Source organism: Myotis myotis, unplaced genomic scaffold (assembly GCF_014108235.1).
Source record: "Myotis myotis isolate mMyoMyo1 unplaced genomic scaffold, mMyoMyo1.p scaffold_m19_p_7, whole genome shotgun sequence".
Classification (NCBI taxonomy): domain Eukaryota; kingdom Metazoa; phylum Chordata; class Mammalia; order Chiroptera; family Vespertilionidae; genus Myotis; species Myotis myotis.
Window position 1 is genome coordinate 609,076 of NW_023416379.1, and position 27,656 is coordinate 636,731.

The 27,656-nt window shown below is 62.3% G+C and overlaps 1 protein-coding gene across 4 annotated transcripts in view; it reads right to left on the reverse strand.

Annotated features, from left to right (window-relative positions):
* The window catches only part of SMOC2 (SPARC related modular calcium binding 2), a 73,650-nt gene extending 46,314 nt beyond the window's left edge, over positions 1 to 27,336 (reverse strand). For 2 of the 4 annotated variants that reach the window (XM_036317512.1, XM_036317510.1), the window contains exons 1-3: positions 27,080 to 27,335; positions 4,700 to 4,871; positions 703 to 809 (exon numbers count right to left, since the gene is read on the reverse strand). In XM_036317512.1, the coding sequence (XP_036173405.1) occupies positions 703 to 809; positions 4,700 to 4,871; positions 27,080 to 27,166 (366 nt within the window). In that variant the 5' untranslated portion in view covers positions 27,167 to 27,335. Of the gene's footprint in view, positions 1 to 702; positions 810 to 4,699; positions 4,872 to 27,079 lie in introns of all 4 variants that reach the window. The other 2 variants (XM_036317513.1, XM_036317511.1) reach the window with 2 other exon arrangements.
* Positions 27,337 to 27,656: the final 320 nt, after the last annotated feature.

Consider the following 27,656-nt stretch of genomic DNA (forward strand, 5'->3'; position numbering starts at 1 on the left):
GGGCTCCGGGCACTGCCTCTGGGTGACGACGGCCACGGCGAGTCAGGACCCGCGGAGCAGCCTCGAGCAACGGGCAGGTGAGGGTGCCCCAGCCTCGCCACCAACTGCCCAGCCCAGGGGCGGGCAAACTTTCTGACTCGAGGGCCACAATGGGTTCTTAAACTGGACCGGAGGGCCGGAACAAAAGCATGGATGGAGTGTTTGTGTGAACTAATATAAATTCAAAGTAAACATCATTACATAAAAGGGTACGGTCTTTTTTTTTCAATAGTTTTATTCATTTCAAACGGGGTGGATCCGGCCCGTAGGCCATAGTTTGCCCACGGCTGGCCCAGCCCCATTCACACCAGAATGGCGACTCAGAGCAATGGCACGGGGCACCTGGCCGGAAGGAGTGGGACCCACTCACCACCCACTCCTGCAGGTGAGCCCGGTCACAGGCGCCCACATGGAGAGGGTCCCCACTCGGCCCGCGCTGCCCCACCATGGGCAGAGCACATGGCTGGCTGCAGGTGCCATCCTCGCTCCCCCCGGTACCTCCTGTAGAGTGTGTACCTGCTGTAGAGCGTGTACCGGCTGTAGAGCGTGTACCTGGCTGTAGAGCGTGTACCTGGCTGTAGAGCGTGTACCTGGCTGTAGAGCGCGTACCTGCTGTAGAGCGCGTACCTGCTGTAGAGCGTGTACCGTCTGTAGAGCGCGTACCTGGCTGTAGGTGCCGTCCTCGCTGCACTCCGGGATGAACACCTGCTGGAACTCCTTCCTCGCCTGCTCCTGCGTGTACTTCCGCTCGGCCACACACCGGGACACGTCTGTAGGCAGGAGCAGAGCAGTGCGGTTACACACCAGGAAGAGGCAACACCCGAGACAGGCGCGTGGAGACACGGGCGCGACGGCGCGGGGCAGCCACCTCCGCTGGGCGGGCGAGTGGCCACCGCAGGTCACCAGCGAGAGGCTGGCTGCTCCGAGTCAGGTCCTCTCGACACTAAGGAGCCGGGGCAGAGGCTGGGAGAGGGTTACTGGCTCGTCCTGGTGAGTCGGGACCTGCTTCACGGCCAACGAGGGAACACAGCTGTGGTCCCCCGGGTCCAGTCGGCGTCTCTTCAGGTCCCAGCGTGTCCACCGGAGCCCACGGGGTCCAGTCCACAGGCCCAGCGGGAGGGAGGGGGCACAGGGACCCTGGGAGCTGGGACGTGCTGGCCAACAGCGGGGTCCAAGCCACCCCCTGGAAACACCATTGGGGGCACCAGGGGCCTCTCTGCTCTGTGTCTGCGTTTCCTAGGACCTCGGAGCGATGCCAAGCTCCGCCTCGTCCCACCGCCCGGCAGTGAGCGCCTCCGTCCAGCCTGCCCCGCCGCTCAGGCACCGCCTCAAAGCCGCGACGCCGGGTGGCTCAGTGGTTGAGCGTCGACCTGTGAACCAGGAGGTCAGGCACAGGCCGGGCTGTGGGCTGGATCCCAGTGTGGGGCGTGCAGGAGGCAGCCGATCCGTGATTCCCTCTCATCATTGATGCTTCTAACTCTCCCTCTCCCTTCCTCTCTGAAATCAATGAAAACATACTTTTTACAAATACTGCTCAGACAGGATCCGGGGCACCGCGCGGGCCCGCGCTCCTCAGGAAGAAACCCTGGGACTCAGCAAACGAAAAGTCGAAAAGTGCCAACAGAAACTGCGCTGCTGAGAAACGTCCGCGACTCCAGCCGCGTCTCCTCTCGGATGTTGGTGGCTCCGTGTCATCCACGGAGGCCTACAGGTCACTGGTTACACCCTAGTCAGGGGCACAGCACCCGGAACAGAGACCGTGATGTTGCCATAACTACGCCTGTGCCTGGCGGAGCCTGGAAACATCGGCGACTCTGCAAAGTACCTGGTTGTCTAACCGCGATGCCGGGCACCGGAATCTAATGCAAAATGACATGGAAAGAGAAGAAAACATCTGAGCCCCCTAACCCTGCTCTGCCCACGGCTTAGGGGGGGGTCAGCAGGACGGACCGTGGGGGTCCTGGGTGCCCAGTAAGGGAGGCCTGCGGCCCCACGAGGCCCCCCTCGCCCACGGCTGCGTGTCTGCCTTACGCTCCTGAGGCGGGAAGGGGGGCCATCCTGGTGCTGGTGCCAGACCCCAGGAGAGGATTCAAGGGGCGAGACGGCCGCTAACCAGGGCCCCTCCTTTCCCGGCCCGGCCAGTGGGAGGCCAGACGTCCCCACGCGGCCTCCCGGTCCTCGCGCGCCTCGCGCCCGCGGGCACCCTCACAAGCACTGGTTTCCTTCCCTGGGCCCCCCGACCCTGGAGCCCATTTGAATTTTAAAACTTGAAAATAATGGTTTTCCCAAGTTGTCTTAAGTGTTTCCAGACTTAAATAACCAGTTGTCTGGGCCTGCTTCTCCAACGCGCCACTGCCCAGCGGCTCCAGTGGTGACCGTCTCACTGCCTGGCAGTCAAGCTGCCGGCCGCGAGGAGGTGCCATCCCAGCAGCAGCCCCGTCGGGGGGCTTCTGGTAGCTCCGGGCATCCCTGAGCTGCGCACAGACCCTGCCGGAGGTGGGCAGCCCGGCTGCGCCCCCCACACCCCGACAAGCTGGTCCCTAGGGGCCTCCTGCTGCAGAAACGCCAGGCAGGGCTCGGGCCTCCTTCCTGGTCCACGCTGGGCCGGCGGCCGCCTCGCACGTGTGGTTTTACTGCGCTCTGTGTTTTAGCCGCGGAAATCACTGCTTTGCTGGGCCCCGTCCTCCTGTTTTAGGGCAGCCTGCGGTCTGACTGTCTAAAGAGAGAAGTGATACGGGCCCCACTGGCCAGGGCCCCGTGTGGCGGATGGAGTTACAAATTGTGCCCAGCGTTTGAACTCTCGTGGAACAAGCAGAAAGCATCCATTTTCCAAACCGCTCGGGGCTGGCCGTTCCCAGCGTGGGGTGTGGACAGCACCACCTTTTAAAGACACCGGCACTTCTGCCGCGGGCGGGAGCTCTTGAACCTGCAGCCCCACGTGCCGGGCGCGAAGTCCCAGGTTCCCGGCTGCTGCGGGCGATGATGCAGGTGGGGAGCCAGGCCCATGAGGCACTGCGGCCCGTCCGCCGCCCCCAGGTCCAGGCCTGCGGGTGGAGCTGGCGGCCCCGCCCCTGCCGCGGTCCCCCTTCCAGATGTGCTGACTCAGCACCGGCCACGGCCTGCGGCCAGGAGCCTGGACGGCCCTCCCGGCGATTCTGCTGAAACATGCAAAACACGGGGCGGTTTCCTCAGGCCGCCCGGTGCTGCTGTGTCGTGTTACTCGCTCTGGCGTGGTCAGGACACGTGACCTGAGGCCAGAGGCTCGGCCAGTTTGCCCGTGCACCATCCACTTGGGTCACGGGGCAGCCCACGGCGGGGCCCACAGCAGAGCCCCCTCCTCTCCTTAGCTTTATTTCCTTAATATATTTTTATTGATTTCAGAGAGAAAGGGAGAGGGAGATAGAAACGTCAATGTTGAGAGAGAATCACCGATCAGCTGCCTCCTGCACGCCCCACACTAGGGGTTGAGCCGCAAGCCGGGCCTGTGCCCGGACCAGGATTCACACTGTGACCTCCCGGCTCATAGATCGACGCTCACCCACTGAGCCCCACCCGCCAGGCCTGTCCTTCACTTTAAACGGGCGCCTGGCTGACCTGCTCCTGCGCGAGACTAAACCAACGGCCCTCCCTACAGAAATCACAGCATTCAGCACAGCCTCCCATGGCATCATCCCACTGCATCCCACTGCTCTCTGCAAACAGGACAGAGTTCATGGCTCCCCGCCTCCCCTGGGGGCCGCCCGGACCAGCTCCCTCACGCCGGGCTGTGGTCGGAGGGAGGACGCAGCCGGCCCTCACAGCTCCTGGTCTGGCTGAGGCTGGACCCTGGACACCTGGTGGGATTTTTGTTTGTTTTTCTTTCTGGACACTTTGTTTTTAACGGTTTGAAAATTAAATCCTCACAACACAAGCCCCGTCCCTTTTTTCCCTGGATCCACGACACGAAACCTCAAACCGTCGTTGTGACCATCTGAGAGCGTGGGACTTGTGGCCTCAGGGCGTCCGCCACGCCGTGGAACCACCGCTGTCATTACTCCAAGGAAACCCCGCCCCACCCGCCTCCCTGTGCTGCCTGCGGGGCTCAGGGCCTGTGAGCGGCTCATGGGCCATGTGGGCGTCTGTGCCTGGACGCCTCCACCCGCGAGTCCTCGGGTCACCCGTGCACATGTGTCCGTGGCCTTGGGCCCTGATGGTTTTGGATTCTCAACGCCGGCTGTGCCCTTCCCGTTGGCTCCGGGCCTCACTGGCTTCCCGTTCAGTGGCCGTTCCCCGAGGCTCCCATCCAGTGACAGCAGCTGGTCCCAGCCGCCCTCCTTCCCCCGCTGGTGATGGGCCACCTCGCACGGCACCTAATCTCTTCCTGGTCTTAAAACCCACTTCCCGCCCCAGCCGGTATGGGCCAGCGGTTAGCGAGCACGAACCCGTCAAAGGGCTCTGTCTCTGTCATGGAAATCACTCTTCTTCCCACTGATCTGAAGTGTTCACAGACTTACATCTCGAGTCCCTCCCGACAATGCAGCAGCAGTGGGACTAAAGCTCACAGCGTGGCGGTCACGTGGTACTGACTCCCGTGGGACTGACTCCCGTGGGACTGACTCCCATGGGACCAACTCCCATGGGACCGACCGGCGCTGCGAGGCGTGTGTGCGCGACGGCTTACCTTTGCAGTTGCCCCGGTACGCGATCTCCAGCTGTGGGTCCTTGCACTTGGCGCGCTGGAACTCGCAACGGGACAGGAAGGTCCTCCCGTCGGACGCACAGACCGGCTTCTGGGGGGAGCCCCCGCAGTCCAGGCTGCAGTCCTTGTCTTTATCTTGATCAACTCGCAAAAACTGCAGGAGGAGAAGAGAAGCAGATCGACCTGAAGAAACGCTTGCAGCCCGGCTGGCGGGGCCCGTGGCTGCTCGTCGACCTGTGAACCGGAGGTCAGGGTGCGATTCCCGGTCAGGGCACAGGCCCGGGTTGTGGGCTCGATCCCTAGTGTGGGGTGTGCGGGAGGCAGCCGGTCCATGATTCTCTCTCATCACTGATGTCTCTCTCCCTCTCCCTCCCTTCCTCTCTGACACCAATAAATATGCACATATTTTTTAAAGAAATACTTTCGGCAGAGCAGCGGAGAGCAGATGGCGACCTGAGGCCGCTGATGTCTGGGAGCCACGGCCGGACACACCAGGGAGACCTGCGCATTCTTGGCCGTTGCCTGTTTTCTAAGGTCTCAGGAACCGACCATTCTCTACGCCCGCGTTTGGTGCTGAATCGCAGAGGCTGAGCGGCGAGTGAACCCACCCCATCTCACAGAGGCCAGTGCGCCCTTTACCTTCCGTCTGAACCGGGGGGGGGGGGGGGGGGGGGGGGCTTGCCTCGGAGTCTGTGAATTCATTGCCAGTCACTCCCCACTCACCCGCCCTGCCCTCATCTGGGAGGTGAGGAGTCGGTGAGGAAATCGGGAGGTGGGCGCCCGCGGCCTGGGCCCCTGTGTGCATCTCGCCTGAACTAGGTTCCTATCCTATATAATAAAAGGCTAATATGCAAATCAACTGAATGGCAGAACGGCCGGTCGCTATGCCATGCACTGACCACCTGGGGGCAGATGCTCAATGCAGGAGCTGCCCCCTGGTGGTCAGTGTGCCAGAAGCGGGGCCCACAGCTGGCGAGCGCAGCAGCGGTGGCAGGAGCCTCTCCCGCCTCCCCAGAAGCTCTAAGGATGTCCGACTGATGGCTTAGGCCCGCTCCCCGCAGAGAGCGGGCCTAAGCTGTCAGTCGGACATCCCCTGGGGACTCCCGGACTGTGAGAGGGTGCAGGCTGGGCTGAGGGACCCCCCTCCCCAAGTGCACAAATTTCGTGCACCAGGCCTCTAGTTTCTGAATCAACGCCCAGGCCCAGGGAAGCGGTTACTGTGGAGGCCTGATGGCTCTTGGGCTGGCCTATGTCCCCCACAGTCCCTGCCCAGAGCCTCCCATGCTCCCCAGTCCTGAGAATACCCAAGGTTCCCTGTCCTTGCCCGGCTCCTCCTTATCCCCCACATACTCCTCAGATCTAAGTGTCCCCACAGAGGCCTGGGCCCGGCTGCCAGCTCCCACACGGCACTTCCTGGCCAACAGATGGTGCTCCCCACCCACCCGACTCCCAGACCTTTGTACGTGCTCCCACTGCAGGCCTTGTCCTCCCTCCCCCACCCCCACCACCACCCCCCACCCCTGCCAGGAGGGACAGCAAAAGTTCAGGGAACCCAGGTGCAGGGGACCCACGTTCAGGGGACCCACGTGCAGGGGACCCAGGTGCAGGGGACCCACGTGCAGGAGACCCAGGTGGGCAGGGACCCAGGTACAATGGAACATCCTGGAGGCAGCGAGAACCCTGCTCTCCCCTCCACTGCGGGGTGCACGCTCACTGACTAGGGCGAGCGCAGAGGGCCCAGGGGAGACGCTCAGCTCCCCCCTCGTGTCCTCCAAACACCGACATTGTCCCCCAAAGTGAGACACCTGTGGAGGGAAGCCAGCCTCCCTCGCCCTGTGACAGAGGCAACCACGGTCCCGGGATCACGGCCTGGGCCATGCAGAGCTGGCCCTTCAGAAGGAACCTGTCGGAACCCAAGGTCAGGTGGGAGCAGCTCACAGGCACCGAGGAGGAGACAGAGGTTCCTGGAGGACCCCAAGCCCAGCTGCCTCACGCGACCACTGAGAGACCAGGCTCCCAGAAGTCACCAGCTTGTCTGCGATGCAGCTGGCACCCAACCAGCACCTGGGACCCAGTCCCACTCCCCCCTCCGCCCTGCACGGGGAGTCTTCCTGCTCCAGGACCCCCACGGGAGCACTTAGGGTAGGAAGCCTGGGGAGTGGCATGGACGAGGGCTGGGCGTCAGGGCTCAGAGCCTCTGTTCCCGGCCCAGCTCCACTCCAGCTTTGACTCCTGCTGGCTCCTCCGGCTTCGCCTGAAGTGCAAAGGCCACCCTGTCACCTTGGGCGACGCAGGACACAGATGCTTCACGCTCCCTGACAGCGTGTTATGCGAGGAGACGAGACAGCAAGGCCTGCGGCCCCGGGGCAGCCTCTCTGCACAGAACCTCCCCACCCACCACCACCCCCCCCCCCCCCGCCCACCCACCCCCCAACCGCGAGGTCACATCACCCCGAGCCGCAGGCGCAATCTCCGAGGTGCACTCCCTGCCGGCGCCTGGCCCCTGTCACCGACACCTCCCCGGTGTCTGTGCCCTCCCAGGCGACAGGCAGAGCCCGCGGCCCCGTCTGTGCGTCTCCCTGCGGGTGTCTCAGGCAGAGGCCGAGGCGGAGGCGGAGGCGGAGGCGGAGGCAGGGGCGGAGGCGGAGGCCGGCTGGGGCACCTGTGCTGGAGCTTCACCCGGCCCTGGGGCCGGGAGCACACAGGGCTATAGACCCTCCCGCCCTGCAGACACCACAGCCAGGCAAGGAGCTCGCGCTTCCATTCCTAGAAGCTCGGGGAGAGCCACGCTCCGCTGCTGCGTCCCGGCTGCATCTCGGCTCTCGGGCGCCTGTGTGGAGCCTGGGCGGGTGGGGGCACACCGGTCTCCCGGCTCTGCCATCTATGAGCTGGAATTTGGGGGGAACCTCCTAAACTAGCTCCTAAACCCCGAGTTTTAAAGGAACAGTTGCATAGGAACCGTGAGAGCCCATCCGTGGCTAGAGCACTGACAAAACAACGCTGAGAAAAGACCGTCTTTCCCCTTAACGCCTGGGAACTCACACCTTTAATTACACAGAAAAGAGAAATCCCTTAATTACAGGGGAAGGGCACTCGGCTTCTGCAGAGGGAGTAAGAGGACTGGGGGGACCCCCAGGGGACTGCGGGCGGCGGGGTCCACAGTCCAGAGAGAAGCGGTGGGGAGGGGCCGGAGGGATCGGGGGGCAGGAGAGGAGACGCCCGAGCCCGCTGCCCCGGGCAGAGCCGCCCGCAGAGCTGAGCGGGCACCTGAGACAGCACAGGGGGAGGGGCGCGTGCAGGTGGGGGCGTGGGGGGCCTCACAGTAAGTCACGCAGCCCCTGTGGGGGCACAGACCCGCCCGCCCTCGCCACGGGCTTCTCCAAACCACAGTGTCACCAAACACTCCCGTGTCCCCGCGAACCACGGACAGCGTGCCCGCCGCGCCCGTTCTCGCTGCTCCTCGGGGCTCAGGGCGCCGGGCACGCCCTCCGTGTCCACGAGAGGAGATGCTGCAGCGAGGCCGGGAGCGGTCACCTTCCCAGAGGAGAGGCCGGCGCTGGACCCGCCTCCACGCCCACGGCTCAGTGGGACATTCCGCCAGGGCCACCAGTCAGCGTCAGGGACGAGAATCCCTGAGAGTCACCGGGCCCCGTCGGCCCCCCAGGGGCACCCGCAGCCCTCGGGGAGCCCCGGCCCAGAACGGATTTGGGGAGCAGGGGGCGCAGCCCGTCCCTGACCCAAGACACCCCCGGTCCAAGCATCACGCGGAGAAACAGTCCCAGCCTGGGTGAGTCCGCGTGGCGGGCACGGGTCCTGTGTGGCCCTAAACACCTGGCCAGTGGCACCAGGATTCGGGGAGCCTGAGGCCAGTGCCAGATCCTGGCTGAGCCGACTCTCCCTCAATTCCCAGAGAGCCTCGGGGCGGGGGGGCAAGCCAATGTCCTGTTTGTCCCCGGGGTCCCTGCCCACTCGGTGCTGGGTTCTGGGACCCAGCGGGCTGCTCCAGTCTGGGACTCCCCGGCCCAGAAACCCAGGTGAGTCATAAGCAGACAAGACACTGCCACTCCCAGGGACTCACAGTGCCCCGTCCCTGACAGCGATGGGGGACCAGAGGCCACGTCCAGGTCTTTGTCACCCAGAGGGCAGTGGGCTCTGGCCCGGGAGAGCCGCAGGAGGTGCTGAGAAACGGCGGCGAGGCCTGGCGTCCAGAGGAGCAGCCGCGGGAAGAGGGGACCTGGCCCACCTTTCCTCCTCTGCTCAGTGGATTAGCACCCCGTCCGCAGCCTGAACCCCATCGGAGTGCGAGGCGGGTCCCACGACGCCCCCGCCCACGGACCCGGCCCCCGGCTCCACACCCCGACCGCGCTGTTTCGTAAAGAACTCACTCAGCATCGGGGGGCAGGACCCGTGATGACATCCGGCACCTCCACTTCACACACACACACACACACACACACACACACACACACGCCAGGACTCCGCCCAGGCCGGGGGGCGGGGATGGGAACGCAGGCAGCACTTCCGTTTGGACGGTTCCAGGCGTCAGAACGACCCCACCACCTGGTATTCCAAACTCACGGAGTCCACGCTCTGACACGCAGAAATCACGGCTACGCACAGGATGCACGTACGTGCTGTGAGCAGCAACTCTAGGGGTTCACGTCAAAACTCCCAAATGGCGAGAACCAACGGACACGGCGGCCACGGGGACGGGGACACCAGGAAAGAGCCAGGGAACAGGCAGCGAAATCGGTTCCCCACCCGTCACCCCACCTGCCACCCCACCTGCCACCCCACAGGAAGGAGGGCTTCAGGGCTCACACACCTTCCTGGGGGATTATACCCACATGACCAACTCCCGTCTAAGCTCATTTTAACCGACTGGTATCACCACTATCCCAAACATTTGGTATTAACACGTCAAACTGACATGCGTGTAAGTGGTGATGCTGCAGGGACGTGTCCCCCGCGATGGCGCGGTCTTCACATTCGGAGCCTCATTTCTGAGGAGCTGCCCTGAGGCTCCGGGAATCGTCCCTCCCTCTAGAGCAGCGGTTCTCAACCTGTGGGTCGCGACCCCTTTGGCGGTCGAACGACCCTTTCACAGGGGTCGCCTAAGACCAATCTGCAGATCAGATATTTACATGACGATTCATCACAGTAGCAACATGACAGTGATGAAGTAGCAGTGAAAATGGTTTTATGGTTGGGGGTCACCACGTGAGGAGCTGTGTTAAGGGCCAGAGGTTGAGAGCCGCTGCACCTAAGAGATTTACACCAAGAAAGACCGGCACTCAGGTCAGGATCCTTCACTGAGGTCACCTCGGAACACATCTCCACCTCCGACAGCTTAGCCTTCCTTTTTTAAATATGTTTTTATTGATTTCAGAGAGAAAGGGAGAGAGAATCATGGATCGCTGCCTCCTGCACGCCCCCCACTGGGGATCGAGCCTGCAACCCGGGCCTGTGCCCTGGGGGAATCAAACCGTGACTTCTTGCTTCGTAGGTCGGTCGACGCTCAGTCACTGAACCACATCGGCCGAGCAGAACCGGCTTTAAAAGAGCCTATTTGGGCTCCATCTGTGGGTCCTGACCGGGTTCGGAGGGAGGCCAGCGCGGCGGCAGCTCTGATGGGTGCTGGCTGCCTCCCCCCAAGACATTCAGCACCGACCAGACCCAGGTCACTGAGAAAGGCCACTTTTGAGGAACAGAATGTATTTAAAATCAGGTATTTTCCATGAGCAGATGCAGCTTAGGGATGTGCCATGTCTGCTGTCATCTGTCCGGCCCACGGCCCGCGGCGACGCTGCCCTGGCCTGGGTGGGACGCCGTCCTGGCCACGCCCACGCGTCCCGGGGACACGCAGCCGTTTATTTCTTTTTTTTTTTTTTTAATATATTTTTTTATTGATTAAGATATTACATATGTGTCCTTGTCCCCACGTTACCCTCTACCCCCCACCCCCCCCCACCCCCGCTCATGCCCTCACCCCCCCGTTGTCCATGTCCATTGATTAGGCCTATATGCTTGCATATAAGTCCTTTGGTTGATATTTCCCCCTTACCCCCACCCTCCCCTACCTTCCCTCCAAGTCCCAACAGTCCAATCAATGCCTCTCGGTCTCTGGATCAGTCCTTGTTCATCAGCTTATGTTGTTCATTATATTCCACAAATGAGTGAGATCCTGTGGTATTTATCCGCTCTCAAGTTCCATCCCTGCTGTGGCAAATGGTAAGAGTTCCTTTTTCTTCTTCCTCTTCTTAAAGAATACCTTTCAGCATTTCATATAATGCTGGTTTGGTGGTGATGAACTCCTTTAGCTTTTTCTTATCCGTGAAGCTCTTTATCTGACCTTCTATTCTGGAATGATAGCTTTGCTGGATAAAGTAATCTTGGTTGCAGGTTCTTGCTATTCATCACTTTGAATATTTCTTGCCAGTCTCTTCTGGCCTGCATGGTTTCTGTTGAGAAATCAGCTGACAGTCGTATGGGTACTCCCTTGTAGGTAACTGACTGTCTTTCTCTTGCTGCTTTTAAGATTCTCTCTTTATCTTTTGCTCTTGGCATTTTAATTATGATGTGTCTTGGTGTGGTCCTCCTTGGATTCCTTTTGTTTGGGGTTCTCTGCGCTTCCTGGACTTGTAAGTCCATTTCTTTCACCAGGTAGGGGAAGTTTTCTGTCATTATTTCTTCAAAAAGGTTTTCAATATCTTGCCCTCTCTCTTCTTCTGGTACCCCTATAATTCTGATGTTGGTACGCTTGAAGTTGTCCCAGAGGTTCCTTACACTATCTTCATATTTTTGGAATCTCTTTTCTTTTTTCTTTTTCAGTTGGGTATTTTTTGTTTCTTTGTATTTCAAATCTTTGACTTGATTCTTGGGATCCTCTTGTCTGCTGCTGGATCTCTGTAAATTATTCTTTATTTCAGTCAGTGTATGCTTAATTTCTAGTTGGTCCTTTTTCATGTCCTCCATGGTCTCCCTATACTTATTGAGGGATTCATTAAATTTATCGGCGGTTTCCATAAAATTCTTGAAAAACCTTATAACCGTGGCCTTAAACTCTATATCCAATCGTTTGCTTTCCTCTATTTCTGCCATTTGTGACCTGTTTCTTTGTCTCCGCATTTTGGCAGCTTCCCTGTGTTGATAGAGTGGCCCTGTGCGCCAGGTGTCCTGTAGGGCCCAGTAGCTCAGCCTCCCCAGTTACCTGGGGTGGACACTCTTGGTGCACTCTTGGTGCCTTGGTTGTTGTAGAATCACTGGGAGGAATTGACCTCCAGGCCAATTGGCTGTGAGAATCAGCTGTGTCTAAAGTGGGAGAACTTCTGTGCTGAAGACACCCTTCTGGGGCAAGACTTGCTTCAGTGGGGCTTTGGTGCTCACTGAGTCTGCTCCCTGAGTGCGTCCCTTATGGATCTGAGGAGTTGCAGTCTGGATGGACCCCCTCTGACCACTGGGTACAGTGGCTCCTGGATCTAAGGAGGTGCTAATTCAGCCTCTGCCTGAGGCCACACAGCAGGAGCTACGAAGAGGCTCAGCTGTGAAGCAATGCAAGCCGCTGCGGGGCCTTGGGCCTTCTCTTGGAAGTTCCAGGTCTGCCTGGTTCGGCTGCAGTTAGGTACATTCACATGCAAAAGCCTCTGCCGCAGCCTGGGTGGGGCGGGGTCTCAGGGAGTCAGAGGGCGGAGAAAGCAGCCATGGCCGATTCTCCGCCCGGAGTCGCGCGTCTCAGTGTTCCGGTAACGGCTGCAAGCACCTCTGAGTGAAAGCCGCCTTCAAGTTCGCCCGCTGCCGGACAGACCAGCCTCTCCCCGTATGAGTCCTGGGTCCCCAGAGACTTCCCGGAACCGGAGTTCAGAGCAGTCAGGAGCTTGTGACTCAAAAAGTCAGCCGCGTCCTCAGGCGCCACCCCCTTTCCTCGCGCCTGAGCCGCCGTACCTCTGCACTTCACCTCCGCAGCGCCTCTGGCTCTCAGCGTGCTTTTCTTTCCTTCTAGTTGTGGAATTTACACTCAGCCAGCCTTCCTGTTGTTCTGGATGATGTTTGCTCAGTCCTTTGGGGTAATTTTCAATTGTTGTGTGAGGCAATAATTTCCCGGTGTTTACCTATGCCGCCATCTTAGTTCTCCCACGCAGCCGTTTATTTCACCTGGGGCTGGCGAGGTGCCCTCGGGCGTCCGGTCACACGTGGCTTGACTTGGATTCCCCGCTCTGGTGTTTGATGCTCTCGTTCCTCTTTAGCACACGACTGCCCCAGACGCTGCTCCTGGGAGGGCGGGTGGCGTCGCCGGCACAGCCCTCAGGCACTCTGGGCGTCATGGCCCACAAGCTCAGTACTAAACACCTAAAGGCGTGGCCGGAGGAGCGGGAGCATCACGACCGACGCACGTGGCTCCCGCTTCCTGCACCGCGTGCAGAGGGCGTGTGAGGGACACGGGAAACGAGCGGAACACTCATGACGGGGATTCCTGCCGAGCCCATCACCTGCTAATGATCCCACAGGGTCCTGCTCCTTCCCGTCTCGCCCTCCACGGCGGAAATAATTCGCCGGAAATGGCGCTGGACCGCAGCCTCGGCAGATCTGGGCCGCGAGGCAATGACAGCTCATCACTGCAGAAGGGACGCTACGGGGCGGCCCCGAGCGGTTACCAGAGGAGGAGATGGGAAATCCAGGGACACAGCCTGAGCAACCCAGGCCTGACCCCCGGGCCCCCCGCCTGGCGGAGTCGGCAGCCAGGGCCCCGGGGTCTCCTGCCGGCACCCGCAGGGCTCCCACCACCACGGTTCTCAATCAGCAGCGTCTGAGCCACGGACGCCCACAGCGACACTCGCCATATTTTGCATCTTTAATTTTAAAAAGGGATGCTGGTGTCTACTAACATGGTCCAGCCAAAATAATAAATGTGAGACATCACAGAGGGCTGGATGCGGAAATCGTGTTGTTGAAATCGGGCATTAAATGCCCTTTAATCCCGGCCAGTGTGGCTCACTGATTGAGCATCGACTCGTGAACCAGGAGGTCACAACTTACTGCCCGGTCAGGGCACATGCCCGGGTTGCGGGCTCGATCCCCAGTGCACCCTTTAGCAGTCTGGGAGCCCTCAGGGGATGTCCGACTGATGGCTTAGGCCCGCCTGGGGAGCAGGCCTAAACCGCAGTCTGACAGCCTTATCACTGCTGTGGAGGACCCCGCTGTGCTTGCCAGCCATCAGCTGGGCTTGTGGCTGAGCGACGCTCTCCCTATGGGAGCGCACTGACCACCAGGGGGCAGCTCCTGCATTGAGCGTCTGCCCCCTGGCGGTCAGTGCGCATCATAGCGATCGGTTGTTCCGCTGTTCGGTCGATTTGCATATTGCCCTTTATTATATAGGAATATATATATTTTTTTATTTATTTATTTTTTAAAAAAATATATTTTATTGATTTTTCACAGAGAGGAAGGGAGAGAGATAGAGAGTTAGAAACATCGATGAGAGAGAAACATCGATCAGCTGCCTCCTGCACATCTCCTACTGGGGATGTGCCCGCAACCCAGGTACATGCCCTTGACCGGAATTGAACCTGGGACCTTTCAGTCCGCAGGCCGACGCTCTATCCACCGAGCCAAACCGGTTTCGGCAGGAATATTTTTTAAATGCCCTTTAAACATGGAGTGAGCAGAGGAGGGTGGCAGGAGTCTGGTGGCCACGTGGGCGGCGCGCCCGCTGCCTGCTGCCCGGCTCGGGCTTCCCATGGACTGAGAGGCCCTGCAGCCCTGCAAACCCCTCGACTCCCAGGGGTACACATCCTCACACGTTAACCTTCATGCGAGGGTGCATGTAAGTCTGAGAAATCTGGAGTATCAGTCAATCAAAGTGAACTTCACCTTATTGACAATAAATCAAAATGTATTTAAACCCATTCAAGTTTTCAGCGAGAGGAGCGTGGGTGAGTCAAGATGACAGAAACGCCAGCCCCGGGGCGGATGTGATTCAGAGACGAGACGAGGGAGAAACATCAGCCAACATCCCCGCCCTGACCCGGGCCCAGCACCCGGGCCTCCCCCACGAAACACAGCCCTCCACCCGCCTGGGGCGCCCGCGACAGCACGTCCCGTGTTCCTTCCTCGGAGGTGAGCTCACAGTGCCGCCTCCCAGGGGTGACTAACTGGAAGATCGTATCTGTTTCCAGAACGTTCCCTCCAGATGCAGCCGGTGGTTCCGGTCCAGGCTGTCCCGGGCTGCCCTTCCTGTCCCTGAGGAATCCCAGCCCACGAATCCAGGGGCCTCTGGCTCGACATCGGGGTCCCTGAGGCTCGAGTCGCGGTTGAGTTCCTCATTTGCAAACCCACGCTGACTTTAAATGGAGCTGAGCCCAGCCCGCGTGGCTCAGTGGTTGAGCGGCGACCTATGAACCAGGAGGTCAGGGTTCGAGTCGGTCAGGGCACAGGCCCAGTTGTGGGCTCCATCCCCAGTGGGGGGCGTGCAGGAGGCAGCGGGTCGATCAGTGATTCTCTCTCATCACAAATGTTTCTACCTCTCTCTCTCCCCCTTCCTCGCTCTAAAAAAATCAATAAAAATATATTTTTTAAAATAAAAAATTAACAGAGCCAAGCTGCTGCCCAGAGGAGCTGCCTTGCACACCTGACCCTCAGGTCTCTGCTGCCCAAACAGCAAAGGGCCCTTTGCACGGGGCCTGGGCGGCCTCAGACTCTCACCCTGACAGTCCGGCCCCGGCAGGCGCAGGACCCGCGGAGAGGCTCTCGCCCCCCCTCCCCCCCAGCGCTGGGGCCGGTGGCTGAGGCGTGTCGTCGCCCCTCTGCCGGCCCCAAGGACCGCCGCCACGTGCGTGTGGTTAGAAGCTGGCACGCGCGTGTTTAGCCGTGACGCTCAGGTCACTGTAATTACCAGGCGGCCCAGAGGCAGAACACGGATTAAGTCATTACAGCTCAGCGAGCGCCACGCGAGCGCCACCTGTCACCACCGTCAGCCGCCCACCCTCGGCTCCGGGACCCGCCCCGGACGGTGGCTGCGCAGGGGCCAGGGGTGCCGGGTGCTCTGCAGCCGGGATTCCTGAGCGAAGAGGGGGGACTGCACCCCGAGGCTGCCCTGGGCTTTCGCTCGTGTTTACACATCTGGACACCTGTGGGAGCCAGAGACAGGGCCCGCCAGGTCGGACGGCAGCGTGGAGGTCTCGGGAGGACCGGGACCCCGGGCCGGGCCCTGCTGGGCTCCGTGCTGCCAGCAGGGATGAGCAGACCGGCGTGAGGCCGGGGAACAGTGTTTCCCACGTGTGCGCACTGCCCCTGGCCCTGCCGGGGTTCCTGCTGCCCTGGCTTTATTTTTCCTTCCCTGTGCATCTCACCGGCAGAAATAGGACGGTCAGGCCTGCTCCCCGCCTCACACACAGCTCAAGCCGGGCCTCCCCCACGTGGGCGCGAGCCCCCACCCTCTCCCTCCCTGGCCCACCCACCGAGAGCAGCTGCCTCCCCACGCGGCTCACCTGCCTGGACGGAAGACACCCTCCCCCCCCCCCCGCCCCGTGGACAGTAGCAGCGCCCCAAATCCTAAGGCTCCCTCCTGAAACCCAGCGAGCCTTCCCCCACATCCCGGTCCCTCCCTCCATGTCCCCCTCCCCCACGTCCCCTGCTGGGAGCCTTTGAAAGCCGGGCGCTCCCTGGTGCGCCCCGTGAAGGGCGCAGTGCACTAAAGCCACGGTGCAGGGCCCAGGGGACCCGCCTCCCAAAGTCCCCGTGAACTGGAGCAGCGCTGGCAGGGAGCCAGGCCGCAGCCCAAGGGCATGGGTGTGGGAGGGACCCCAACCTGCCCTGTCCACACGGGCCCACTGCCAAGGAGGTCCAGCATCAGGGAGGACTGGCCCTGGACCGGCCACAGCCACTGCCAAGAGGTCTGGTACAGCCATGATGTGGGGGTGCAGACAGGCTCCTGGTGCAGCTGTAATGTGGGGGTGCAGACAGGCTCCTGGTGCAGCTGTGATGTGGGGGTGCAGACAGGCTCCTGGTGCAGCTGTGATGTGGGGGTACAGACAGGCTCCTGGTGCAGCTGTGATGTGGGGGTGCAGACAGGCTCCTGGTGCAGCTGTGATGTGGGGGTGCAGACAGGCTCCTGGTGCAGCTGTGATGTGGGGGCGCAGACAGGCTGCTGGTGGGGAGGACTGGCCCTGGACGGGCCACAGCCACTGCCGGGGCCCTTCCGTGCTGCCCCCGCGCCTCCTGGGCTCACGTGGAGCACGAGCCAGCTTCACCCGGTGATGAGCTGGGCGGCTCTAGCCACCGCATGCAGGAGGGACACGTGTGGGACCAGCTGTCCAAGGGTCCAGTGACTCAGCGCTCAGAATCCAGCCCCAGGCCCCACACCCCCCAGCATGGCCCACGCGGCCGCATTCGCATCCCCGCGCTGGACTGGGTCCCAGCAGACACGCCCGCGGGCTGTGCTCCCCGCTGGGAGGGCCCCGCACCCCGCAGCTCAGCTCGCAGAGGGGGACGCGAGGCACTGGCTGGGGTCCCCGAGCACCACCTCGCTTCCGGTACAGCCACCACAGGAGCCTCCTCCCAGCTGCCCGCTGCGTCCTGTTCCCGCGTCTTCCCGGGGGGTTGGGGTTTTGCAGATGCTGTCTCCAGGGACCCTTTGACCCCACAACTAGCCACTCACCCTCCAGCCGGGACACCAGCAAGTCCGAGGGCCGACCCCTGTGACCAGGAAACCGGCACAATTTCACCTGCTTCTGCCCGGTAGCTCCGTGCGATGCCGGGCGGCAGCCGTCGCAGGGAGTGAGTGTTTGGAGTGGGACGCAGACACTCCCAGGCGGAGACCAGGCGGGGGCCAGGCCAGCCGCCCACAAGGGCAAACCCCCGGCTCAGCCGACACCGCAGCTGCCGCGCGACCGTCCGGCCGCCCCTGTGCTCCGCCGCCCTGACTCTCAGAGAAACACCAGGAGACGAGGAGGACGTGAGTCTGTTACCAGGTTTGTATTTAATGCTCTGATTTCAAAGAAACTCACAGACGAGGCCCAACATCTGCAGCCCACACGGGTCCAGGGAAAGCAGCCCCTCTGTCCCTACACTAGTGGCCTGTCTGCACGCCCCCATCACGGCTGCACCGGTGCCTGTCTGCACCCCCACATCACGGCTGCACCAGGCCTGTCTGCACCCCCATATACAGCTGCACCAGGAGCCTGTCTGCACCCCCACATCATGGCTGCACCAGGCCTGTCTGCACCCCCACATCACAGTTGCACCAGGCCTGTCTGTACCCCCACATCACAGCTGCACCAGGAGCCTGTCTGTACCCCTACATCACAGCTGCACCAGGAGCCTGTCTGTACCCCCACATACAGCTGCACCAGGAGCCTGTCTGCACCCCCACATCACGGCTGCACCAGGAGCCTGTCTGTACCCCCACATCACAGCTGCACCAGGAGCCTGTCCCCTGTTCTGACACCTGGGAGGCCCCCCTGGATGCCCGCCTACCTGCCCTTAGCCCTTCACCCCCACACCCGCCAGCACCCTCAGGAGACTCCTCCCTCCCCAGATGCTCTCTGGCGGAACCCCCCCAGCTGCCCCAGCACCCAGAGATCCCATGTCCCTCCCCTGATGTCCCCTGGCCCCTGTGAGCAGTGCAGATGCCCGAGGGAAGGATGTGACTTTGTTTACCTACTTCCTGGGAGCCGGCCGTGACCCCCCCCCCCCGGGCCCCTCCCGTGCTGGGGGGTGAGGATGTGGGAACGGCTCAGAAAGAGGGGCTGCCGCGTTCCGTCCGTGAAACGCCTCGTGACGTGCCGTGTTGGCGGCCCTCCGTCTGGAGTGGCTGGAATACGGTGCCTTCCGCAGACACACAGGAAGCCACGCCTCCCGCAGAGCTGCTGGCCGCGGTCACTCCACAGGTCCCAGCTCTCTCCCCGGCTGAGCCCCAGCCCTGATGGCCCTTGCACCCCGGGCTTCCACATCGAGGCACTGGGAGTGGAGTGTCCCCAGTTTCCCTTCCCAATTTAGCATCTTGGCGCCAGAGTCACGTCTTTAAAGCCGGGAGTCCGTATGGTGCCGAACCCACGCTGAGTGGCACAGGCGGGGCCCTTTTTGTCTCCGAGGTGGCAGGAGCCTGGCTTGGGGCCCTGACCCTGAACCCCTCCCTGGAGCCCCTGTCCCCCAAGGAGGGGCCGGCCGCTCTCGGGCGCCCTCCGGTGGTCTCCCACAGTCCCCACCCAGGAGGGGGCGCCCCCTCGCCCCCCTGGCTAGGCCTCCGCACCTGTGCTCAGGGGCGTCCAGGTGGGAGAGCCGCCAGGAGAGCAGAGCGGGACCCGCGGCCCCACCCAGATTCTATCTCTGAATGGGAGGCAGGCTCTGTCCCTGGCAACCCCCTGATGAGATCAATCTTGTAAGAATGAAGGCTGATCGCACGAGCACGTCAGGACCGGGGGCAGCGGCACGGCTCAGGCGTGTAGGTTCAGGTTGGAGCCTTGCTCACCTTCCTTACCCCCAGGTGCCTCCGCAACCCCAGCCACACCCGCCCACGACACCACCCGCCGCCGGCAGGTGCGAGGGCAGGGGAGATACCATCGTGGGAGCACAGGGCGCAGGCGCGCCGCTTGGGAGAGGAGGGCAAGCCCGTCCCAGCCACAGCGCCCTGTCCTTGGGAGGAGGTGTGTGTCCCGGCAGGGCCTGCGCCCCAGGGCAGGAGGGGGCTGGAACACCAAATGTCTATCACTGGGTTGGCGGAAAGCCTTTAAACCGCGATTCACAGTAACATGTACTTGGGAGTTGAATGCAGCATTTATTTTATTTATGTCTATTTTTTAAATATAATTTTTTTGATTTCAGAGGAAGGGAGAGGGAGAGAGAGAGAAAAAAACATCAATGATGAGAGAGAATCATGAACCGGCTGCCTCCTGCACACCCCACACTGGGGATGGAGCCTGCAACCCGGGCCTGTGCCCTGACCAGGAATGGAACCCTGACCTCCTGGTTCACAGGTGGACGCTCAGCCCCTGAGCCAGGCCGGCCGGACCCAATGCAGCATTTTATTGATGGTTTCCAAGCTGCTGACTGGGGAGGTGGGGGCAGGAGGGTCAGTCGGGCAGTGAGTGGATTCACCCGAGTGTCCTCTCCTGGGAGAGGGGCTGGCTGGCCTCAGGGGTGTTACAGCCACCCAGTCGCAGAAGACGAGGATGTTCGCACCTCAAGGGGTGCCCCACCCAGGGTGAAGGGGTTGGAAACAGCACCGCACGTCCCTGCTGGGCTGAGACCTCAGGCAGCAGCTGCCCAGGGGCCTGGCTTGTCCGGATCAGCTGCCCAGGGGCCTGGCTCGCCTGGATCTGGCCTGGCTCGCCTGGATCTCAGCTTAGGAAGCTCTCAGGGCCGTGGGGCAGCCACACGCCGGTGCCCGAGGCCAGGACTGAGGGCCGCCCTGACCCAGCAGCACTGGCAGGGAGTGTCCGAGAGGAAGGAGGCTCTTGGCCAGAGTCCCTCAGGCGGAGGACAGCGGCCTGTGGGGAAGGGGGCCGGACAGGGCCTGCCTGCGGACGAGGGTGCTCCTCTTCAGGTGCCCACTAGACGCCGAGGAACAGCTAGTCCTTGACTTGTGGGCAGCCGAGTAGGAGCCTCGGCCTGATGGGAGCCGCCTCGCCCGGCTCATGGCCTCTCCGCGGGGCCTCCTCACGCCCCTTTGCCGGCAGTGAATGGGGGGCAGCCGGTGGCCTGTGGTCTCTGTCCATCCTCAAAACCTGATGGTTACTGTCTTGAGTGACACCCCATCTTCAGGTGTTTCCCCAGGGACCCCTCCCCCACTCGCGATGAGCCTCTAACGGGCGCAGCCAGGACCGTGTATGGAGGACGCTCGTGTCTGGAGGGAAGCTGGGGCCACGCCCAGTGCTGAGCCCTGAGAGGAGGAGATGGGGCTGGACAGGGGCCTCGCCGTGAAGGCAGGGCAGTCCCTCCCACGATCGACTAACATGAAGGGGCTGCTCTTGGGGAGGAACGTGTGATGGGGAAGCTCAGCGTGTGACCTGGCTGCCCTGGAGTTCACGGGGTTTCCTAGAAAGGGCGCCAGGGGCAGGGAGCGCGGCCGGAACCCTGAGCCCAGCACCGGCTGCGGGCGGCCCTCCAATCGCCTCCATCCACAGCCGGGGCCCTGCCAGCCCTCAGCACGCAGGAGAAGAGCTGCTTCTCCGGAAAAGCCACTGTTTTGAGATTGATCTTACACGTGCTGGTTTGTTCACTTCCTCGTGGCACGGACGGCGGCCTGTGACTCGTGCACCTGGTGTGGTTCTCATCCAGGGCCGGCGGCACCTCAGGAAGCCGCTTTCTTTCAGTTCGGCCTCTGCCATGCGGGCGGGTGACTGTGCCACGGCCAGGGCGGCGCCCAGGCTCCGTGGATCCCTTCTGATCGGCGCGCTTTCCTCCATGTTATAAAAGCACAGGGCAGAGTAAGCGGACTCGGTGAGTGAGCCTGCCGCAGCGAAGGTTAGTGACCAGAAAACCGGACGAGTGCGGTGAAGAAAGGCGAGTGCACGCTCACGTCTGAGGACGAGCTAGAGAAGCAGGTACAGCCCGGCTGGCCTGGCTCAGGGCTGAGCGTCGACCTGTGAACCAGGAGGTCACGGTGCCATTCCCGGTCAGGGCACTTGCCCGGGTTGTAGGCTTGATCCCTAGTGGGGGGCGTGCAGGAGGCAGCCAATCCATGATTTTCTCTCATCATTGATGTCTCTCTCTCTCTCTCTCTCTCTCTCTCTCTCTCTCTCTCTCTCTCTCCCCTCCTCTCTGAAATCAACAAAAATATACTTAAAAAATAGACACCCGACTCAGACAAGGTCAACCTACAGACTACTGCTTCTTTCCCCCCAACGAACTGATGAGCTTGCTCTTTAAGAAGCCACTAAACTCAGCGAACTTGTGGTACCCAGAGAGGAGCGGGCCCCGCGACGATGCCCACCGCTGCGCTCGGCCCGCGATCACACCCACCGCGGCTCATGTTCACCCGCAGCCCTTCACGCTCTCCGAAGCATCATGACTATTGGCGGACTCCTTGCCAGCAACCTCAAACGTTCCGAGTTGGCTTACTCGTCCCCCCAGAATAAAATCTGCCCTGGGCACGGCTGGCTAATGGACGGGGTCGGTAACCTGACGCTGGGATCGAATGACGGTGTGGCCCACCCACCGCAACGCAGGCCACCAGGGCGCAGCTGGCGGAGGGGCGGGCGAAGGCGCTCGGGGTGGGAGTGGAGGGAGAGGGGGAAGCAGCAGAGGAGGAACAGAAACTGAAAGACCTCTTCTGGAACGGCCGCCGCCGGTGCCAATGCAGAACCCGTCAGCACAGCGGTTCTCAACCTGTGGGTTGCGACCCCTTTGGCGGTCGAACGACCCTTTCACAGGGGTCGCCTAAGACCATCCAGCATATCAGGTATTTACATGATGATTCATCACAGTAGCAACATGACAGTGATGAAGTAGCAACGAAAATAATTTTATGGTTGGGGGTCACCACAACATGAGGAGCTGTATTTAAAGGGCGAGAAGGTCGCGAGCCCCTGCGTCAGCACATGGGGACCACGGGAGCGCGGAAGGAATGCGATTCGGGAGAAGTGGGAGAGAGAACGAGAGAGGACGGAAAGAGACGCCGGGAAAGACCAAACTAACGAAGGGAGACCCATCCCGGAGGGAGGAAGGGCTGCTCCCTCGGCCGCCCCCCCTCCCAGCGTCATGGGCGGCGGCTGCATGATGTCCCAGGCCACGCAGCCTGACTGTGATCCTGGTCTCAGCGTGGAGGGTTCTAACTAAATCTGGCCAGATCTTCCAGCATCCGAGTTTCCAAGTACAATTCCTCCTTTTTCATCCGGACAGAATAAATGCGAGCTGACGTTTTGCTTTTATCCGTTTGTGGTTTATTACAAACCTTGGCTCTTGGCGCTCCAACCTGGGGCTACAAAATCACACGAGAATGTCTGCTATTTTCACTTTCAGAATAATCCTTCTCCGGGTAAAACTAAACTTCCTTTCCTGACATCTTTCCTCCGGGGGCTTCAGGTAAAATGTGCAATGGGTTGCTCTTCAACCTCCAAAGACGTACGCCTGTCCACCACGAAGTCTTGTCCCGTAACCCACACCGTCGCTCGGGGAAGCATCTGGGTGACAGTCTAATTTCTTACATTCCCGGGGTGGGGGACATCCGGCCCGTGAGCTGCAGAAGGCCCGCAGAAGCCTGGGGCCTGGCCCTGCCCAGGCATTAGGGGTGAGTGACCAGGTAGAGCAGGCTGGTCATTAAGCTGACCCTTTCGTGTGGCCCTCGAATGATGGTATCGATATCCACTGGCCCTTGGCAGGGCAAGGCCCCACCCCTGCATGAACGCAGAAAACCTGCTCTTGAGTCCTTCCTACTTCCAAGCGTCTCCTGGAAACCACATCCACGTCTGTCCTGTACGTGTGGACAGGGCACCTTTCAATCCTAAAATACACAGATGTGCCCTGGCCCACACGGCAACACCCCATCTCCACAGCAGGCCCACCGAAGCCCTGGCTGCAGGGAAGCTCGCGAGGGCACAGGATCCCTCCGACCCCGTGGCCCCAGCCCCTGCACCCTTGGGCCCATCCGGCCGTGACTGCAGCCTCGTTCGGGCCGGAGTGGCTTCAGGTTTTATTGAGGGTCTTGACTTCAAGTCACAAGGAAAGTGGCCGCCCAGACGTCGGGGTCCCGAGCCGCCAGGAAGGGGAACCTGATTGGCGTGGGTTCCTTCTCCGTAGCCCCTCTGGCCGGCCATCTCGCGCTGGGGAACAAAGCCGCCTTCCCGGGGCGTCCACGCCCCCCCCCCAGTGTGCGCAGGGGAGAGGAGAAGCCGCAGTCGCTCCTGAGGGACCCACGCTGAGCGGGAGCAGCGCCCACCAGGATGGCGGAGCGAGAGCGGTCGGGGCTGGTCCTCGGCTTGTCCACGGGAGGTCTTCTCACGGACACGCCGACAGGGAAGCGTCTGAAACTTGTAACTGAGCCAGGGCTGTTTCCCGCCTCCTTCCCGCTCTTTCAGGGCAAATACACGGGGGGAGGGGGGCTGCTCCCCTGTCACACGCGCCCCAGACCAGCCAGTCCTGAGCCCTCCCCGTCCGAGGGACCACGTGGGAAGGCGACCATGGTCAACGGGTCCCGAATGGAAAAGGGGTGCCCAGTTCTAGTCTAAAGGTGACAGGAGAGTGGAGCCAGGATGCCCCCCCGCCCCCCCAGGAAGGAGAGCGGCTTCCGGGGTCTGGAAGCACCCGGCCACCTTGCTGCCGGGGCTCCTGCGGGGTCTCTGGGGCTCGGCTCCCCTTCCCTTGAACGTGGACACACCAGAGCGCGTGCCTCGCTGTGGGGGGGGCGGGGGCCAATGAGCAGACAGAGCCCCGTCAGTCCCCACAGGAACCCTCCGGGCGCCCGCCTTCACGGGCTGTGAGCAAAGCCGGGGGCTCCCCCAACGCTGCCTTCACGTGGGGCACAGAGGCAGGGTCAGCTCCACACGCGGCCATGGTCCCTCCAGCACCTCTGGGCACCACCCCACGGGGCACACTCAGGTGTGAGCCCAGCGACAGGACACACTCACTCAGGTGTGAGCCTAGCGGCAGGACACACACACACTCACTCAGGTGTGAGCCTAGTGGCAGGACACACACACACTCACTCAGGTGTGAGCCTAGCGGCAGGGCATTAGGCAAACTCATAGGCCTGCACCTGGGACCGTGTAGAGCTGTGGCCTGTCTGCCCAGCCAATGCTTTACACTGGGAAGTGTTCCCGGTCTCGGCCGTGCACAGAAATTTAAAGAGAAGCGTCAGCCCTCCCCTGGGAAGCGGAGAAGCCTGGCCGGGGGCCCCCTTCAGGGAGGGGAGGCGGCGGGGCCCATGTCAGGGCGGACTGGACTCCGTCACACCACCTGCTGGCGGGCGGCAAGGCCAAGGTCTGTGAGGACAGGACGCAGGCCAGGCCACGGAACGTCATCAGGAAACACACAAAAGGGAGAATGAATAAAAAAAGGCCGTTCTCCAGCAAAGCAGATCCTCTTGGTCTCGAGCACAAAGCCCAGTGGCCCTCTGGCCACACCTGCCCCCACGAGTGGGCAGCAGGGAGAAGGCGTGTCCTGAGCAGCCAGGCCCAGGAACTTGTAAACGCCACGCGTGCAGGCGCCTGTGTCCAGGCAAGAAGCGGGCGAACGGGGGCAGAGCACGCGAGGGCCGTCCAGCCCCACAGCGGACACCCGACGGGGCCACACAGGAGAGCAGAGCGCGGGCGCAGGGGACGTGCGGCGGGGAGGCCCCGGCTGCTTCCCGGCCCACGCGACCCGGCGGCGGGCGAGGGGATGACACCTCAGAGGGACGAGGGCCGGGGGCGTCGGATGCGTGTCAACTGGAGAAGGACTATGTACCACGCACATCAGAGCCCTATCTCTACTCCTCACGCGCGCTGAGCAGACAGAGCTGCTGCGTCCCCTTCAGGTAAGGGTAGCGGAGAGAGGACCCCAGCCACCCCTCCTGGAGCCTCGGGCAGCCGACGGGCCTCTGATTTATGCAGGACCAGACGTGAGGGCTGCGCGAGGGCCTTCCTCGGGAACAAAGAGATCCCCGCACCCCAGGAAGCCATCTACAGAGACACCAGCACCTCCCATTCCGCCAGCCCATCGCTGGCTTCCTGGTGTCCTGCGGGGGGGCGCGGGGAACGTCTGCCAAATAGTTTACGGCTTTAAACTCCCCTCCTGGAGCAAGAGCAGCACAGCTTTCACTGGCAAGTTGTGGTGTTAAAGCCACACGTCCTCTGGGCCGTGCCGTGAGGGAGGCCCCAGGACCCCGCCAGGTCGGCTTGGCAACGGGAGCCCACGTGTGGCTGGCGTGGCTGCAGCCAGAGGCCCTGAGAGCCGCGGACGCAGGCGAGGCACCAGAGGCTGCGAGGAAACGGTTAAGTCGGGAGAGGGGAGGGAGAGAAGGAAAGCAAATCTGCGGAGATTTAAATTGTTCCAATAGCTAACCGCACGGGTCCTGCTGCTCCTCCGGGACCACCCGGCCGGGCCCCCCAGCACGGCGGGCCCGTGACAGGCTGCCTCGCCCGCTCCCAGCTCCGCGGCCACGGCGGGTCGCCCTCGGCCGTGGCCCTGCCGGAACCGTGGGTCTCGTGGAGCACTGGTCTCACCCTCGGATGCACCATGGGGGGTCTGTTTTCATGTGTGTGCGCGCATCTTGTGTACACGTATGTACACATGTGTATACCCATGAACACAGGCAGTGCCTGGTGGTGGGTGGGCCCCTCCGGGGAGATACGCATCTGCAGGGAAGGCTGGTGTGTGAAAACCTTCGAGCCTCCGGAACAGCCTCCAGTCGACAAGTCCCTGGAGACACCAGGCAGGGACCAGGCGGCTCCAGAAGAATCTTAGGTATGAACCAGGAGCGGCTGACGCCTTCCCGCTGCCGGGAACGCTCGCAGGAGCGCCTCGCCTTTGCTGAAAAGCAGAACGGACCACAGCCTCTATTTCTGATGCAGGGAACGCCGGAGGGCACGTCCCGGCCGCGTACACCCTCTCCACCAGAGGTGCGCTCCCTGCCTTCGTGTTTTCTCAAGCACTTGTTCCAGAACACATGTAAGCGGCGTGTTTTCGCGGCTGCAGATTGCATTAATTATGGGCTCGCAGCCCCTGCCAGCCGCGAGGTCTGCGGAGCTGGGGGCTGCAGGCTCAGCAGGGCCAGCGGCCGTGGCTTGGCGCAGCCCCTGGACACAGCTCCGCACTTGGCACCGCGCGGGTCGACCAGGGCCTTGGCCTAGAAGTTGCAGCTAAGAAAGAAAAACACGCCGTGGTCACAGCCTGGAGTGGGGGGAGGACCGTGGGGCGAAGTGGCCCCAGGGGCGCAGGGACTCCTCCCTCCCCCTTCTGTCCGTTTACACCAGTGACGAATGATCCCTATTTGTCATGCCATCTGCTCTCCTAACTCCACACAGGAGGGTCTCCAGAAAGCGCCCCCCCAACCTTGGGGGCGACAAGGAGAGCCCAAGGCTCGCAGCCCCTCCAACCAGCTCAGCACCCATGCACAGAGCCCGCGGACAGGCGCGCTCCAGGGGCCAGTGGGCACCCCGTCCCTGGTGGGTCCGCCTCGAACAGTCCGTGGGGCGGCGCTGGCGATCCCAGACCTTGTGCCGGGCGTGCGGGACCCTGCACACCCCTAAGTGGGGGAGCTCACTCCGACCCGCAGTCCCCCGGAGCTCGCCCCCTCCCCCGCCCCTTCCGCCCCCAGGGCGCCCTTGGCAGCTGGCGGCAGTCCCGCCCTGAGCGCACCCGCCAGCCCAAGTCCCACCTGCCCAGCCCGCCGGCAGGAGGAGGCCCCCCGCCTCCGGGGTCACCTGCTCTGCTCCGGGGACCGGGACTCACCGTGAGCGCCGAGAACTTCTGCGCGGGCGCCGGCGGCAGCAGCCCCGCGAGCAGCAGCGGCAGCCAGCAGAGCCGGGGCCGCAGCATGGTGCGCGCGGGCGGCCGGAGCGGCGACACGCGGCGGCGGCGACCGGAGCCTGGCGCTGGGCTGCGGCGGTCTCCCCTCCGCTCTGGGCGGCCCGGCTCGACCAGCTGCCCTCCCGGCACGGAGAGGTCCTGCGTCCTTTAGGGCTGCCCTGGCTCCTGTCAAATAACTGCAGCGCCTCCTGCCTCCTCCCTCCTCCCGCCCCTCCCCGCCCTCCCCTCCAGCCCAGAGCCCCACCTCCTGCGCCCGCAGCGCGCGGCTCTGCTCAGATGCCGCTGGGGCGCAGGGGCCACCCCCGGGTGCTGTGTGCGCGCCTCCTTCCCGGCGCGGTGCACACGCACACGCATGGATGCACACATGTGTGCGCACACGCATTACACACACGTGCACACACCACGCGTGCACGTCTGGGAGAGCTCCCTGACCCAACCACAAGGTGCGCTGCACCCTCCTCCCTTCCCTGGACCTGGTCCCTGCAGGCCCACCCCTGCG